Raw genomic sequence first — 18,985 nt, 5'->3', positions numbered from 1 at the left:
CGATGTGGTCCAACAATCATCCTCTGAAAAGTCAGCAGAACCGAATAAACGTCAAAAAGAATGCTCGTTTCCTTTGTCACTATAAAATGAAGCAAGGGAAATTTGTTGACATTTTAGATTTGTAACCATTAAAAAAACAAAAAACAACAACAACAACACTTAAAAACAGACTTACCCTTCAAGAAATTGTACGACACTAGGCGTTTGCTTTCATAAAATCCTAAGACAATACCTTGCCCAAATTCAGGAACAATCCGGGGGTTGTACCAAGGGATAGTGTAGTCTCAACAACATGTAAAGCTTCAACATCTTTGGATAGGAGATTGCCATGAAGTCTGGCACATGTTCCCATGTGGTACAATAGTATTTTTCTTGCATGCACCTTAGTGACCATGGTTCAAATCCCATCAATGTAAAGCTATCGATAAGCTGTAAATAACTTACATGGCATTTCATTTTGGCTTTAGAAAAAATAACTGGGGGTGTTCCTCCCCCAAGTAATTAAAACTTGAAGCGATTTCATAGTTTCACTCCTGGCAAGACGTTAAGTTTTAGTTCCTGAGGCATTGTGGGGAACCCTTGATGTCTTCTGAGATAAATAAACAAATGTCTGTGGGTTAAGTTTGTTATCAAGGAAAATGCTCTAAATGTTAAAATTTTCTGCATATTGCAAGGCCTGCTCATAATGTTTGATTGTTTTGCAAATTGGTATAAAGCTGGTGAAGAAATCAGTAAATAAGACATGTTTGCTTTCTGTTGTGTGTTTTTCCTTTGTATAAATTGTATTCATATTCTGACACTAGCCTGCACCTTCAATGTCATAGACTGTTTTCATGCCAATAAAGTACACAAACTAAAGGGAAATGTGACAAACTATTCATTGAATTTAAGAAGCCCAAACATGGCAGTTGTCTTTTTATTTAAATAATATTTGTGATGTGTTGCAAAAACTAGAGTTTTATGCTAGTCCAAGCTTGTTGAAGCTTGGCCCTGTTATGCACTACCATGCAGTGTGTATGTATGAGGATTGAATTCACATGCACAGACTTGCAACCAAGTCTAGTGTGCTATCTTATGATTGGTCAGTTCAGTGTGAGCAGCCCGGGCATCATGGCGGCAATATATTTACAAGAGTTTGTGCAAGTTTTTTATATTCTCAAGCCCCATCTAAAAGGAACCAACTATAGTTCAGTATTGAAAATGTAAATATGCAGCAGTTGATAAGCAGCTACCAGTCTAATGTGAGTGTTTTGATGTGATTTTACTATAAAAGCTTACGACTATTTGTTGATTAATTGCAAACTCCAATCGAGGACTCGATCCACAAGTATGGAAAAATGTCAGAAATTGAAAAAGCCACCCAGTCTCTCCTTGCGTAATCTCAAAATAAAATCACATATAAAGTACTTTGAACTTCTTTTGAATTGTAGAGTGCAGACTGCAGCAAAGAATTATAACTTCACATTCCAGATTTTACTTGAAATTAATAGCAGTGATAAAAAAGTGAATAGGGTTTTTTAAATTTCTGCATACCAACATATAGATATGGTCTCCATTTCGCTGCAACAACAACAAATCCTAACACAGTCAATCATGGGGTAGTTTATAAACTTCGGCAGCAATTTGTTCGTTGAGTTTTGATGGATTCCCCTATGAAAAATACATTTTGTAGGGAGCCTCTTGAAGTATATTCCATCCCCTTTGAATCATGCTTGATGAAATCCTTTGCCAATCCGTATGGCACACTGGCGTCTGAAACCAGCAGCTGCACACACAATCAGCTCTGCAGTATTGGCGGCATAGGATCAATCTCTAGTGCATTTTTATGAAGTATGGTCGCCAGTTGCTCATAAATGTTGTAGGTTGATGGGCTTTCTGAATATTGCATTTATATACTACTATATATCATGTAGTAATATTCTACTGTTCTTTGACAGAGTTATAACTAGATCAACGCAACTAATGAAAGTATGGTCTTCATTTTACCCGTCTTCATACAAGGACAGGAGGTTTCCCTTGTGAAAGCTGACAAGTGTTGTCTCAAATAACAAGTACCGGTACTACTTTAGGTTGGGATAGTTGTGTTGTTGTATAAAACATATGGAACAAGAAGTAATGGAAAGACTTGCAACAATTTTAATGAGGGACTTGTTGAATGTATCTTATAATTAGGAAGCTAACAATACGAAGCTAACAATATGAGGCAAAACTGTAAAGTTTTTGTACGGTTTTGTTTTTTATAACTGGGTACAGCTGAGGTTCTGTGTAATGATTAACTAGGATGATTACAGGCCTGTATGCTTTGTTTTTAAAGGGCAAGGGCACCAAGGCATTTTGGCAGGGAGTCTGGACATTGTGCTTGATGTTAATTGTGGAAGATTGCATTGCACTAATATTAGGTCCAGTTTAATTTTGAGTTAGGCCTATAAGATCAATATTGGTTTCTGCAATGGCTGAGACCGTTGATAATTTTTGAATCTGTACCAATTTGATACAATGAAGTTCTATGCTCATTCCTTATGGACCTTCTCATGTCAAATGTAAGAGTAGATAAAGAATAGGGAAACACAGGATTTATCATTTTTGGAAGTGCAACGACAAATAAAGTGTAACACTTGTGGCAAAAAAGGTCAACTGAAATCAATGCAGTATTCTATAATTAGCGTCAGAGTCGGACCTCGCTGTTGTTGTTTGTCACTGGGTTATCCTAATTCCTAATGAATGTTACTAATTAGTGGCTGCCCAAATCTGCCTGCATGTTGGTACCAGGCAATGTTTACATGTCAAACAACATTATACGGTGTACGACCCCAATGACTATACAATGTTGAATGATGAATATGATGTTGAGGATATATATTTTTTGAGGGGGAAATCTATGAATGAAGGCCATGTGGTTGATTGGAATTTGTGGAATGTGAATGCCACCTGGTCTGAGTCACAACAGAGGTCAGCCACAAGGGGATTGCCCCACAACCTAACTCGCTCACATGACCTGCACTTCCATACATTGGATGTTTACACTCAGGCATTAAATAATTCAGGCTTTCCCCCCATTGTCAAGCAGCCTGTGCTGGGAGATAATAGTGATGCTATTTATAGAATAGTGCCCCAGATGAATTTCCAGTGCTTGGGTTTTGAGTTGCTAACTGGCAATGTGACTGCTTGAGTAAACACAGACTGCTGCTGTATGATGGTGGCTGGGATAGCCCCTGTCATTACATTCTGCTCTGCTTATCATTATTATGCTAATGTAGGGGTTTCCCTTTGTCAGTGTTGAAATGGAATATCCCCTTGGAGTGGTTGTTGTTACTGAGAGGAGATAATTACCTGTGTGGTTGACACAAGAGGCTATCATATGTTATTCAACACTCATTATTGATTTGTCTGGCTTGTCAAGGTTCATGTACAACTCTATTGTTGTCATTTACACATGGGTTGGTCTGGGGGGAATTTTTACATTCTGAATTGTGTTCAATTATTTTATTGTAGTTTGACAAGGATTCTGCAAGAGAACTGTCTTTTGTATCCATGCGGAAAGTGTTTTTGAAATCATTCTTAGATCAAAGTCATGATAGGAAAAATTCACATCTCTTAAGTGTTAGTTACTTTACTTGTTTTCCCCCATAACTGTGCCTGATGCCCTCAAAACACCAACACTTACCCTCACCACCCTTCAAGTCAAGTGTTTGAATGTATAGATAAGACTTCTGGGTGATCTAAACATTGAATAAATCCTCAAGATAACAGGAAATGCAAGCTTAACCAGAATTCTTAACTGTCATATAGCACCTGATTATAATGCATGAGTAAACAACTTCATCAATGATTATGAATGAACTAATCCAGTTGAAATCAACAAGTTGTTTACCTGGTTGTTACAACTGGTTGTATTTTTTTTTCAAGTCTGATATTAACGTAATGCAGAACCCATGATTTGTCTAGTGATACCATCTGTACATCAGACTGTATTCGCTGCAGTGTAGCGTCAAAATCCCTGACTAGTGTGGTGTGTGTACATTGTATAGAGAGTTGAGATCATGTACATGTACATTATGTAGATACCATGAACACATGAAAGCCACCAGTTAGTATTTTTTGTGCAGCACTTCCTTGTTTAGTTTGCAGTTAAACATGCACATGTACGTATGGCATTGTGCACAAAGCTGATTCCTGGCAAAAAACAAAAACCTGATGCATTCTTTGAAATGATAAGCATCATGCTATTTCCAGCTTTCCAATTCAGTGTGGATTTTTCGAATTCATATACTAGGAACTGTGGATGTTTTTGTATTTTAACATCATGAAGAATAGTGTTATAGTGAGTGATGTATGAATGTTTTTTGTTTGATGTAGGGTGTGCCAGAGGGTGTACAAAACTCGGTCTTAAAGCGCCCCTACCCAGGGGCCTACCAGCAGCCTGGCAGTCGACAGTACCCTGTTATGTCACAACCGATGTATCCAGGTAGTCACATGACAGCATCAAGAGCGACCCATAATGCACAGGGACAAGGGGGAATGGTCGGGAATATGATTGGAAACAGCGCTCAGTTCGGACAACCGGTAAGACATTCATTTTAACATTTTCAATCTTATTCTAACATTCTTATATAAATTGTAAGAATCACAAGTGGTCATTACAATGACATTAGATCTGGTTAATAATTATTTCATATGTTAACGCACTGCTGTAGTTAACTCTTACTACAGAGTAGTGCTTAAGAATGAAAACAAAATCCAATGACTAGTCCATTTTCAATGGAAACAAATAATGGAAACTTGAACAATTACGGGGTGTATCTAAGGGTTTATTATTCTAAATAGACAGATTGAAGTAAGCCATTGCATTTAGCACCACAACTAACCTTTGTCATTTGATTTGATTTTTGTTTTGATTCCAAAACTTGAATAAAACTGCACTCAATTATTTGTTGTAGGTTTGCCTTTGTGGTGTGGTACATTGCCAGCCAATATAAATGTGAAAAACAAAATTGTGGATTCATAACCTTGTCCCCAAGTCTTATCTCTTTTGTTGTGTACACTTAAAGCATGGTGATAATGATCAACAACCTTGAGAACAAGGCAGTTATAAAGCTTTTGATGCTGTGTGTGCAGTGAGTGCAGTTGAACAACCCTGAGAATTTTGTAGGTGACACATTATGTGTAATAATAATAATAATAATAAGACTTGTAATGCGCACATATCCACCCTGCTGGGTGTACATGTACCACTAACAAAAATGACAAAGATTTGTGTGTGACTGTGATTTACGTCACAAAGCAAGATATCCTCCAACAAATTTGATTATGTTGATTTTGATTGGTCCACAGTCTTCAAATATTGCAATAATTGTCATTTTAGCATTTCTTGTTTCTCTGTGTAAAAGGAATGAGGCCTGTTTTTATTCGTCATGCATCATTTTTATTCACATTTTAGAAGAAAAGAACCTTTTTACTTTAGCGCCAAAACTATATCAAGGCTTTCAACTAGAAGGCATTTTGAAGCTTTAAAATGTTTGCTTTTTGCAACTTTACGCTATTATTTTCAGAAAGAAACAAAATGTTTGCTCAAGATCGTACAGCTCTGTCGCTATGCCAAACACCAACCTTTGGGTAATGGAGCCCCAAAAATGCTATTTGTTCATTTAAGACAGACCTTTGTGGATAAAATGTGGTTTATGTTGCCTTAAGATTAATTGATAACATTGCACCGGGGTTACCCCTGGCAGAAGTGGCTAAGGAATATGCAAGCAATAGGTGTGCAAAGTGCCATTTTTGTGATGTCGGAGCCGCTGTTGTTTTGGAATGACGTCTTCACCTTCCAAATGATAAATGATGACTTTATTCGGTATTTGAAAAATAAATGAATGTAAAGTTGCTATGATTTATTAACCGCTTTGATATAAGAATAAAATCAAAGTGTTTAATTGACTAGGCACTAAGATGGCAAAACATGATTTAAAGGCAGTGGACACTATTGGTATTTACTCAAAATAATTGTTAGCATAAAAATGTAATGGAGAGCTGTTGATAGTATAAAACAGTGAGACACGGCTCCCTCTGAAGTAACCTAGTTTTTTAGAAAGAAGTAATTTCTCTCTAAAATATTTAAATTTAATTCGAGACCTCAAGCATCTGAAAGCACACAACTTGTACGACAAGGGCGTTTTTCTTCCGTTATTATCCTGCAACATGGACGACCTTGAGATACACCAATTGAGAAGACTGGTCTTTAACAATAACCAAAGGTGTCCACTGCCTTTAAGCAAATTGCAGGGCATGCCCCTTATACCATGATGCCAGTGGAAACAACTTCTGCATTGTAAACCTTGTGAAGTGAATTTTAAGAAGTAGGTAGTATAAGATTAATATGGGTGTGACTATCACTTCAGTATGAACAGATGCCCTCACAATATGGTCAGCAAGGCCAGGGCATGGAGTTCAATCACCAACAGCATGCACCAACATGGCAACAACCACATCAGCAAGGCATGCCACCCTACAGCAACAGCCAACAGCAGCATTATCCCATGTGGAAAGACTCTACACCTTCACAGGCAGTGTCTTCACATCAGGTATAGCCGCAGTGCTTTACAAGAAACATGTACATCACATACGTACTAACATTGGCCTCCTAGTCCTAAATAGACTACATATACACATCATGCTAACATGTGACTTGCTATTATATAGTCTGGTTCCGGGGTGCCAATCACTTTGCTTTCTTTCCCTTTTGACAGACTAATATCTGGTGGTACTGTTGTGGATCTTTTTGTTGACACTAATTAAATTTCAAGCTAATGGTTTGGACTGAATACATCTCTATCATATTTAACCTAATGTACAATGTATTTCACACTGGTGAAGAATGATGATCAAATAAAATCTTTAGGCCAGCCAAGTAACAATGGACAAAGTCACATCATGCAAGTTTGAACACACTGCATGACCTTAGTGCTTCAAGTAGAACTTTAAATGGACAATGTGGCTGACTCGCTGTACCACACCTTTATTGCATGTACTTATTTGGTAATGCATCGTTCACTGGATACTCACATAGAACAAAACCAGCACCAGGGTTTTTGCCTTCTGTATCTGTTGTTCAATCGCAACAAGATTTTTCAAAATCTTTTAAAGACATGCAAAGGAAGAGTTTAAATTTGTTTAATTGGTTGTCTCTGTGAAGATAGCATCACGCTATCCTGCCCAACTCTCAGTGAATCATACTGCACCATGAAATCTACATCTTGAAATAAAATCAGTGAGATGAATATCTTTGGATTGTGAACCGGTTTTCATGATAAGCCATGAATGACTTAAACAATAGGGGATGCTGGATGTGCAATAGTAAACAATAAAAACTAAAATAGTAAAATAATCATTGAGTAAGAGTTTGATAATGATTTGTTTTTACAGGGAATTTTGCTTGTTGTTTCTGGATAATTATTTGCCAGTTTGCTGTGTGTTTGAAGAAGAAGTGGGATGTGTGCTTTGATGTGTGTAAATTATCAACAAGGGTCTGTGCATTATTTCAAGTGATTAATTATCACAGAAAGTGAAATTCACCCTGAAACTTTCACCCTTTTTCTGGGTGTAGTGATTAGTCACATTCAAAATGGATATGATGTGAAAATGTTTGGAGATATGATTTGATCTCTGTGTAAATGGTTGATTGAAGAAAAGATTAAATTGAATTGAGATGTTTGGTGCTCTCTAAATGCTAATATTGAGCAGCAAATGGTGAATATTTTGAGCAGCAAATGGTGAATATTTTGAGCAGCAAATGGTGAATATTTTGAGCAGCACCTGATGCATTTTAAACCAAGACCATCTTTCACCGAATAGCCTCTGTTTCGATTATGGGATTCAAACCAAACCATTCCTACTGATCAAATACTTTCCTAGTCTTTTCTAGTTGAAATAATAAATTTTGCAGGATTTTTCGGTGTGACTAAAGTGTGAAAATTTCACTGACATTTTCACTGTCTGCAGTTTTCTATCACTTGAAATTTTACACTTCATATTGAAAAACACACTTTCCAAAACATGGTATTTGATTTCTGTGTGTTAAATGTATTATTTGGTTAAAATTACAACAAATGAGACTGAATTGAAAATATTGCGATCCAATAAGCAAAAGGACAAACCTTGTAAGCTTTGAATAATAAGTGTATTTCAAGGAGGAAATTTATTTGTCAATATAATCAGCCGGGTATTTATTTATTACTTTATATTTTGGTCTAGAAAAGAAACTAGTTCGCTACCAACAAAAATGAGGCACTTATTAATTTGTCCATTCATTGTCCATGGACTTCTTTGTGCATTAAAAGCACTGACTGACACTCACAAAAAGCAAGCGGGATGATTAAAAACATTTGATGTTTGTAAAGTGAGATTGTTTATCATTGAATTTGGGCCTCATTATGTCATGACTGGATACCTTACACTTGATAATGAGAAATGTAATGTTATAAGCCACATTTATCATCCTTCACAATTCAATTATCTCTAGGGAGTTATCCCTGATAAAGTTTGTGTTGTATTTTCAGATCTACTGAGCCTTTGTGACGTTGATATACAATCCACTTTTAAACTACGTTATTAGATAATTCCATTAATATAATGATCCCTTTTGAAAGGGGAAACCCCTACGATGTCGCCTCTGTGCAGACATGCGTGAAGTCGTAAAACTGGAATTAATTGCAGTTTTTTTTTTCTAAACAGAAAGTGATATTGTCCTCCTTATGTAATTCAGGAATATATTTTTGCAGTTGTGCTGCAGGTAGTAGTTTATAATTGCTTGATTTTAAATCATGACTAGGCCACAATAAAATTTGGGAATATAAACAATATGTTGAATTTGACATTCAAAATTTTATTCCTGGTTAATCCAACATTAATTAAAAACTAGAGGTACAGCAGTGATCTTTTTGTCCTCTGCCTGTTTGAGTATTTGAAGTTTTGTGGGTAATTTTGTGGGATAATGTGAATAATGCATTATGAATATAAGTAGTTTTTGAAACCGGTTATAAGCAGTTTTTCAAACCTGTTAATACAATGGTAAACTGATCTTTCCCTAATTGAATTAACATGGTGCAGTATGGTCCATGTGGGGGTTATAGCAAGTCCTTCACAATGTGGTTTGCTTCAGCTAAATGGGTGCAGCGTTGGTAATGTTTGTTAGCTTAACTTTGAAACCATCGTAACTGGTAAAAACAAATCACGTTTTTTCTTTTAATTTGAAATATTTATTTTAGTTCAGGCCTCAAATAAACCTATGTCACCTGTGGTTTTGTTGAGGTGTCCTTTGCAAAGTTACAATGCCTAGAAGTGCCTCTTACTAGAGGAAAAGTTCAAGACCTGTTAATTTAAGTGCAGGCTTTCATTCCCTCTTCCTATGGTCTCACTTTCTGAGTTTTGCTTACTCAACTGGCCCCTACCAAAATGACATTGCTCTAATCAATATACATAGAGTTAAAATGTAATTTTGGTAGGGGGCCAAATGATTTGGCCCCCTACCAAAATTACATTTTAATTATGTATATTGATTTGAGCTGGAATTTGATGAAAGAGTTTTTTACGAGATTCGCATGTTTCATTACTTTTTTTTTTATCAGTAAGAATAAACTATATAAATAAATAGTTTACATGGTTGTACCCGCAAGTTGACTATTTATTTATAGTTCTTATTTCTCCACACCATGCAAAGCTTCAAACAATACTTATTTTTATCAGTGTTTCTTTTTTTAAATTGAGTTACCTTATAATATTAGTAGCTGGTGCAAGAACCACATTGGGTTGTGTTAACATCCATGGTCGCATCATGGGAAGTCTTGGAAGTGTGCTGGCTTCTATATTTCTACACCCTTAGTTATGTCAAAGAAACACATCATTTTCCATCTTTTTCTTTTCTTAGACTCTTAATTATTTTGTATTTGTACATGTCTGGAACAAATTCAAATGAATGCATATATGCCGGTACAATATAAGGCTACCAACCTTTCCTCTTGTTTATATAAATATACGAGCCTGATAATTGAGGCACTGTTAACTCACTGAGAGTACCTTTATTAAAAGGTGAGCTTGCATACTTGCGATGGATTGATATTTTCCCCAGAGATTATGTAAGAACTAGAGAGAGCACTGGCCATGTAACTCCGTCAACCCGCCTCGGACACAAATCTTTATGGGTCGATTGGATCTGAATGTCCAATTGGAAAAAGGTGGCTATATTAACGGCAAAGTGGTCGGTGTAATATGATGGGTCAGCACCATTGTCTTAATGAGCAAGTTGTCTGATTGAGCAACATTGTCTGATTGAGCAACATTAATGTAATGAGCAACATTGTTTGATTGAGCAACATTAATGTAATGAGAAACATTGTTTGATTGAGCAACATTAATGTAATGAGCAACATTGTTTGATTGAGCAACATTAATGTAATGCGCAACATGGTCTGAATGATAAAACATGTGTCTTGTCGGGCTATGTCGCATGGGTTTGTACGCCCTCCAGTTCTTATTTAACTCTACCTTTATCATTGGTGCCGCAATCTCCCCCTCCCTCCCCCCCCCACCCCCCCACCACCACCATTCAAAGCACTTTATGCAGAATTGAGGCTGGTTGGGGAAAGTAGTCTGGCATCTTTCTAATAGAATGAAAATCAGTACTGAGTAATACCATTTCCACAAGGGGAGCAAGACTAACTAATGTGGTGGTAGCATAGCACTGGTCTATAAAGAACAATGTGGGAAGTTGGTGTAATAAAATTGGGTTAATATTGCCATGTGATTTACATTGTTGCCGTTTGTTACTTCAGCAGCAGCAGCAGCCACCGCAGCAGCCACCGCAGCAGCCACCGTCCCAGTCTTCATCCAACTATCAGCAACCGCAGCAGACAACACCTAGCTTCAATAGAGGAGGGCAACAGGCCCTGCCTAACAACAGTAAATCTGGAAATCCCCCTGATGAAGTGAGTGTTGCTAACAGACCACCCAGTCTGCCTGTAAGTCTTTCATCCAAACTAACCTGCACTGTGTGCAATGGCCAACCCAGGGTGTAGCAGTCAAGGGAAAGGGGGTATTCCCCCAAACAGGGCAACTTCCCCCACTCAAATGGGGCATACTTGAAAACAGGTGCATTTCCCCAAAACAGGGACACTCCCCCAAAACAGGGACACTCTCCCAAAAAAGGTATTCCCCAAACGGGGGAATTCCTCCAAGCAGAGACATTTTCCCAAACAGGTGCATACTCTATAACTGGCATTTCCCAAAACAAGGAAAGTATGAATCTTGCCCCCCTGGGTCTGCCATTGCCTTACTTTCCATGGGCATCTCTTTGTCTTTTCCTTAATATTTAATTGTGGTGAAATTTGTTTGTTATTTGTGTTTAGTTCCTATAGTTTGTAACTTCACCATCATTAATATTTACAACACTTGCATGATTTGTTAATTTAATTAGGTTCTCATTTAACATTGTTTGTTTCTTTTCCACTTTTATGAGGAAAATATCTGTTTGGATCCTCACCACTTATGCAAATGTTTTTAATTGTACTTGTGGGTAAAGTACAAGAGTAAATAATGAGCGTATACATGTGGCACATCATTGTGTGTGATGTCAAGCAATACAAATAAAACCCCTTATTGTTAAGAAAAACCCTCAAAAAGACAAGTAGTCCCAGGCTATCATATTTGTGCGGCGCCCTCTAACGGGATTGATGGTAAACATTATGGATTTGATGAGAGCCGGGTCACATTGCAGCTGAATTTGACCGTCATTGATGCCAGCGATGCAATTTGCCATGAGCTAGAGAGAGAGCGGTGATGCAGTAAAAGCCAAGAGAGAGGGAAAGTGAATAGAGTCATAGCGACTGAGGTCATTGACTCTAGGGAGATAAACACAAGCACAGACTACGTGGAGCCGTGTGTGCTCTAAGAAGTCTGCCTGGCTCATGGGCATTCACATGTCCTGTCGTGAACTTCCTCATGAATGAATGAGAGCCCCATGCATGTAAGGTGTACTGGTCTTACTATTACCCTCCAACATTCAACCTCATAAAAGGCAGTAGTTATAACTCAAGCGTTGATTATTAGCTTGACGGTACGGCGGCGTTAACATGTTCTCGTCTCAGACTTGACTAACCATGCCTTTAGGTATTTAAGTCTTATATTAAAGAAATGCACATTTTGTTATTGTCATGGTGAATTATTTGTTGATTTGTAGTGTAGGTGAGTTGCAGCAGTGATATTGGTGTAGTGTTACTGAGAAGGCCTGCTAGCGGTATGTAGCCTGTTGATGCTAGGAAGCTATCATCAAGTGCTATTGACTCTTCACTGCTTCCTACTATAGGATTGATTTCAATGTTTGGAAAGGATCCCCTATCCATGCCCTATGCTCAGACGCTCATGTACACTGTACATAAACTTGTACATGAAGTTGCCATTCAATGCTTGTAGTGAATATCATAGGAGTAGCAAGGCGCCGTCTGTGTTGTTAGGCAATATTTTGTGATTGAGACAAGGAACTACATGATGTACAATCAGCTTGAAGAGGGTCATACTTCAGAAGGCTCACTTGCTATGACAGTTTTTGTGATCAAAACTGAGGAGCATTTGTGAAATACTAAACGTAGTCTAAGATCATAGTAAATGATTGGAGGCACTGTAGTTAGTTCTGTAGCTGAACAGAAAACTACATGTAGGCTACATTTACCTTAGTGCAGCCTTCTATCATTTTGAATTCTTAGAGCTTCCAGGACACAGATCTCAATTCACCTTCATATATGAACATTGCTGCAAAAACTATATTCATAGAAACTTATACACTTTGTTATTGAGCAAGTAGCTTTGTAAATGAGAAGCTAGGGGGGTTGGAATCCCACCTGAGTGGTCTTTGGATTGTTTCCACTCAAGTCTTAGAAACCATTATTTAGTGCTTATCAAACATCAGTGATCGAGTACAGCACCAACATAATAATCTTGTTATCAATTAGGTAGCATTTCTTGTGTTGGGTTTTTATCAAGTACAATTTTGCTATTTAGAGAATGACACTAGAGCTCCCTTGATGGGAAGATCCCTTTAAAAAAAACTAAATAAATTTTTAACAAACCACAAGTCCGTAAAACTCCTTACAATTTGTCTGAATCCCAAATAATGGGCTTGAGGAAAGTCGAAGCAATCTTGATTCCAAAGACAGCAACATTGGATTTGGAGTTGGTTTGTTATTGATTCTTTGAGATTACTGGTATGAATCAATTATAAACGATGCCTTATCCTACATAATCAATTTAACTGTAACTGGGGATGAGGCTGTAAATAGATCAGGAACATAAATCTCAAGCTCTAGTGGTAATGATGGGAGTCTTGGGGGCGTGTCTGACTCACAAGAAGTGATAGGTTAGTACTTAGTGTATTCAAGGTGAATGGGGTGTACTGTTCATAACATCAAGGGATTTCAGCATGTGTATTTTACTGTGATTTTGCTTTGGCCCTTGAGTAGCCTACATACAGGAACTAATGCTTTGTTCTTACATGGGCAAGGCATTTTTTAGTAAAGAGCACATATGTGAGAGAACTTTAGTTTGTTCTGGAGCATTTTGTGGGGCACCAAGGCTGTGGCATGGATGTCCCCATTTCCGTAGTGAAGGATCAGGCTTGACATGTAGTGTGATTAACATAAGAATTTAAGCATTGGCTTGATTTTTTATAGCATTGTGGAGGATTGAAGGAAACTTGGGTGTGTAGAAGTTGATTTAAATCGGCAGGTGCTGTTGCTTTTTTATTTTACTGAAGCACGATGCTCTCTCTTGAAATTGTATGTAACACAAGGTATACAAGTCACCCAAACTGACTGAAAATCCCCAAACCAGGTTATCCAACTTGTTCACTTTCAATTCATTTGACAATGACATGTAAACTGACAGACTGAGCAGGGGTTAAATTAAAAGTCAAGTGCCCTAAAAGATGCCTAGGCACTATGTTGACAACTGTTCCAACAGAAAAGATTCAGCAGACGCAACTTCTTGCGATGATGCTTTTACCGAAACTCTACCTCGGGTGAAGAGCTTCGACTGTAAAGAAGCGAATGATGGGTATTCCCACATGGGCATTCCCACATGGCCATAGCGGCATACTCACACTGGGCATTCAGTTGCTCCTAGCAAGTCATTTGGCCTTTGACAGTCTTCATACAATATCTCTTCCAAGCCAGTGGTATGATAAAACTCGTCTTAAGCTAAAATTAATTTCTGTAAATCTCTGATTGATCTTAATGTTTATTTGGGTCAAGATTTTGTGGTATTGAAAACAACTAATAACAACAAAATGTTTGTGTTGTAGTTGTTGTTTTTAATTGTCAGGTGGTCAAAACAAAAGATGTTTAGAAAGACTTTCATCCCGAGGCTAATTTCTTTGCTCCACAGATCCCTGCGATGAAATGTCATCTATTTACAGATTCAGGTAAAGATTCATAGTGGTATTCATACAATCTGGCCATCAGACCCTTTGAAATAAAAAAGGTCGCTAGAAAGTGTAATGGTGCCCACGCTGCTGCATCGCTTCTATGGGTTACCCATTCACCAATATCCTAATTAGTGTTTGCCTGAACCGCATTTATTTGGCTCAGCGCAAGTTGACTGCACTATATGAGCAGATAATGTCATTTGCAAATTTATTCTGGTTCTTGTATGATGAATAATGGATGACAACATGAATGTGATACTGGACTACATGAATGTGATCCTGTGTTAATGTAGCCTATGAATGAACAAGTATGTCACAATTTGCTATGATTATTATTGTCAAGATGATCTAAAGGCTTGAGGGTTATGGAAATACTACAGTATCTTGTATCAGTTTAGGTACAGCAAGTTTTCATCAATACATTAGGACTCTAAACTGTCAATCGTTTGGATAATGGAGAAGCGTCTTCCAATTGAAGAGTCTGGGGACAAGACGTCTAATGCTTGTTTGCCCTTATCATTAGTCTGCTGGATGATTGCCAGTTGAAACAGCTGTAGACAGGTCCAGACTTTCCTTTGTAGTCCTATAGGCTGGCACTCTAAAGAATTATCAGAGAAGATTAGAGACTTTTGTGGAAAGAGCGATTTGAATAGATAGAATAGATAGATCCCTGGAATATGATGTCATAAGATCCAAACAGCGCCCTCACTGAGGTCAGTAAAGACCTATCATTGGCTGAGAGTTGTGTGCGATGTGTACACACTTGTCTGTTTCCATCATTTAACTTCAATGATGGCAGCCAACGCAAGGGGTCTATTTAAACTCCACAATTATGTACTGTGTTTTTACAGACTGCGCATTAGTCTTTTTGCTTATAAATTCAAATGTTGACATTCTGCGATTTTGTTTCACTGTACATGTTAAAGCAATGTATGCAGGGACCCAATGTGCCCAAGGATTTTGAATTTGCAGGACTTGCATGGAAGTTTATTCATTACAAAGTGCCTGATGCTTTCTATTCATTTTGAATATTACTTGTTATTACTGAAACAAAAACAAAAGGGGATAAAAGGCAAGATGTTGAATTTTTAAAACAAATTATCAAAGAGTACATTCATGTGACGGTGGGGGGGGGGGTGGTGGGAGGGGGAGGGAGGGGGGATGTGGACATCGTGATCCCATTGTGGTGAGAGCAGTTAATGTGCAGCACTTCTGTTCACTTTGTGACGATGGTTTTGTAATATTTATGGCTGCTTAAATTTTAAAAACATACTAAACTAAATATAAAACAAAATTTAATTTATTTGAATCAATATATAGAAAATGCATTTAATAAAAGACAGATTGACTATAAATTTATATTCATAAATACAGTTTTGCGATATAGGCCCTCGACTGCGGCTCGGGCCTTTATCGCACAACCACAACAATGGCGGTTTTAAACGGCAGTTTAAGAACTCGTCGCTACCCTTTTATTCACTTGTTTCATGGCTGTGCTTAACATTGAATTAGGCGTTAACAGTCCATCTGCACCAATAGGGCTCTGTAAAAGCACAGAATTATCTGGTAAGCAGAGCCATGAAATAGCCCCAGACTTGAAGCTAAAGGCCTACTGCCTACTCAGTGTTGTTAGGCTTGGTACCATGATGAGAGAGGAACTGTACTGCAGTCATTAGGATTTCATGGGTAGTTTTGTAACACACAATTTTAGTTAACAAAGAATAAATGACTCAGTGTTTAGAATTAAAGTAACAGCCCCAGTACATCTATCTGCAATTGATAACATTACAGACTTAAATTTTACTTGTTTATTCAGGCACAATCTAGTCTATTTTAAGTTAGAACACAGTGTTGGAAGAGTTTTCAAGACGATCCCTTAAGGTCACTTGGCTGACCTCCCTACATGGTGAAAAATGTATGCAGCATTGAGCTGCGCAAGCTGTGCCCTTTGAGCCCAATGTGTACTGATAAAAACCTAACTCTACCTGACTGCATACAATGGCACACTGTACAGTAATACAATGCAGGGATCGTGTCTAAAAAGGTTGTTTCAATGGGTTGTTTATTCAGGACTAGGCAATGGTAAACACTGATCAGACCAGAGAGAATAAAGTTGTGTATACCTTTTGTGGGTCTGTTGTTGTCACTCTGTGGCTGGACAATATTTAGATTAATGAGTTTGACTAATTGGTCAAGATTCTCAGAAATGAGGACGGGTTTTTGTTGTTTGGGGAAACCTTTTCTAGTTTTTGGAAAGGTTTCTGTTTGATGAAATGAAAGTGTGAGAATATTAAGTATTTTTTTCTTTCTTTGAATTCCTCCAGTCTGTATTTTGTTTTCTGATGAATCTCAGGACAGTACTGCCATTCTTATTTTATTATTTTCTTGACGGAAAAATCTTTTCAAAACATAACTGCCCCCAAAACCCAGATATATTAAACAAACACACACTTAAAATTAATTTATTTAAAACAGATTAAGTGTTAAGTGTTAAGTGTTTCCATTTTTAGGGGGTTTGAAAATATTGGGACTTCTCAGTCAAAGACTCAATAAATTCTTTGTTTCTCAAAACTCTTTTTTGAATTGCGTTTTTAAATTTAGGGATTTTTAACTGTTGAAAAATAAGAAAGCGTTTTCACAGCTTACAAAAGCGGAGTGTAGGATAAAGGTGTATTGGCAATGATACCCCTTTGTGTGTATAGTATTTATTTAAGTTTTTGGAGAACTGTTTGAACAAAATATTTGGTGAAGATGGCACATTTTTAGTTGTGAAAAGGTAAAATTAAAGAATGCACTCATCACAAGAGAAGATATTATGGGTTGATCAAAACCAAAAGATCCACAACGTTAACTTAAAAAAACACTTCTTTTTTTTAGGAATTGAAAAGTATAACTTTTTCTTTGTTGTGTCAGAAGATTTAGTTATATAACCCTTTTTTATTTCCCAGTGTGGTGTGACAATCTGGTATTTTTTACACGGTTTGTTTTTCATATTGAGAAGGAATATTGCAGTCATACACTGATGGCAGTTGAGACTAGCGAGTTAACAAAGCCCAAAGTTACCCCCTTATTTCATTTGCATGTGTAGCCAAAGGTCATTTTGTGTACCCACCATTATATAAAAGCAGAACCTGCCTGTACTCTTTTATTGCTTTAGCACTTACTGTAGAATCCTTACACCCTGAATCCATATGCAGTAAAACCAAGAGAGAAAAAAGTCCACAAACAATCCATGCATAGAGATTGCACTGGAGATGTATTGCCACAACCTGCTAGCAAGGACGGAACTACTTTCAGATGCAAATGAGTGTGCGTGCTCATAAATAAGCCATTAGTCATTCAGCATGCATACGCTGTACACAGGGCTAGTCAGCACAATGGCGCTGCATAATGTGCACTGAGTGCAGTTCATGCATGTAGTACAACCTCTGGAGAGAGAAACCTATAACACATGCTCACATGCACTGTGCATGCATACAGGCAGAAACCAGCCTTTTAATTGGACCTTAAGGGACGGCCTGAAAATCGTCCTCACTGTTATTATTACTGCTAGCTCTCTGCATGAATATTTTATCATTTTCTCTAATATTTCAGATGGCACAATAAACTCTGTTTGGCATGCGAAAAAACATTGGGCCATGTCTATTATTTCCTTGGGGGTATTCTTGTAGTACCTGGGTAGGAGAAGAGAATAAGCCAATGCTTGACTTGTATTCACCTGGACTCTCTCTAGGGTTGGCAACCCCTGTTATGCTAATGCAGCTCGCTGATTTCCTGGATGGCTGAGCGTGACTCAAGTTGGACCTGGCCATTTTTCAGCACAGAATGTGACAGGCGCAAAGTCTGGGAACTGAGGCTCATTGTTTGGGCTTAATATGCTGGGAATTTGACTAGATTTAACTTTGAATGAAGAAGATGTGGGTGGGTACTGGGTAGGTGGTTGGTGTCATTCTATCACTCAATCTAATTTTAATGGTAAATTCTAGGTGGATATTGTGCACACAAATTTTAAAGTAAGAAATTTAAATGAAAGTAAAAGAAACTGAAAGGGGTCCAGACAATAGAATGTTAATTTGTCATGCTCTCGGCCAATGAAGGTGTGTGTTATTAAAACGGTTTGATTTATGTAAATAGTAATTATAAACAAATCTGAAAGCCTTCTCATTATAAATTTCATATCAGTAAATAGGCCCTAACTTAATATTTTCATAGTCAGAAATAATATTTACATCTAAACTAGTGTATGCTATTCATTAACTATTTCACAGCGCTTACAATAGTAACAAGCAATATATCATCACAGATCATTAAATGTTATACAAACAATAACAGCATAAGTGTTGGAGGAAATTCCCCAAATCATAATTTCTTATTTAATTTGCTACAACTAAAATAACCTGATGTGAAGGTGTTTAAAATGTCTGACACAACAAAAACAGTTTCAGTCCATTTCCCTCAAAATGTGACCATCAAATTTGATGACAATTGTACAGGTTGTTTGTGTGTATGAAGTGTTTACCAACA

At 37.4% G+C, this 18,985-nt stretch overlaps 1 protein-coding gene across 11 annotated transcripts in view; it reads left to right on the top strand.

Annotated features, from left to right (window-relative positions):
* The window catches only part of LOC117296564 (AT-rich interactive domain-containing protein 1B-like), a 47,751-nt gene that overhangs the window by 2,811 nt on the left and 25,955 nt on the right, over positions 1-18,985 (top strand). For 7 of the 11 annotated variants that reach the window (XM_033779565.1, XM_033779564.1, XM_033779556.1 and 4 more), the window contains exons 2-4: positions 4,357-4,563; positions 6,393-6,575; positions 10,821-11,006. In XM_033779565.1, coding sequence (XP_033635456.1) covers positions 4,357-4,563; positions 6,393-6,575; positions 10,821-11,006 — 576 coding nt within the window. The remainder of the gene's footprint in view (positions 1-4,356; positions 4,564-6,392; positions 6,576-10,820; positions 11,007-18,985) is intronic. The other 4 variants (XM_033779558.1, XM_033779560.1, XM_033779563.1 and 1 more) reach the window with 4 other exon arrangements.

Source organism: Asterias rubens, chromosome 11, assembly GCF_902459465.1.
Source record: "Asterias rubens chromosome 11, eAstRub1.3, whole genome shotgun sequence".
Taxonomy (NCBI): Eukaryota; Metazoa; Echinodermata; class Asteroidea; order Forcipulatida; family Asteriidae; genus Asterias; species Asterias rubens.
The sequence above is the reverse complement of the archived record's forward strand: the minus strand, read 5'-3'. Positions and strand labels throughout refer to the sequence as shown.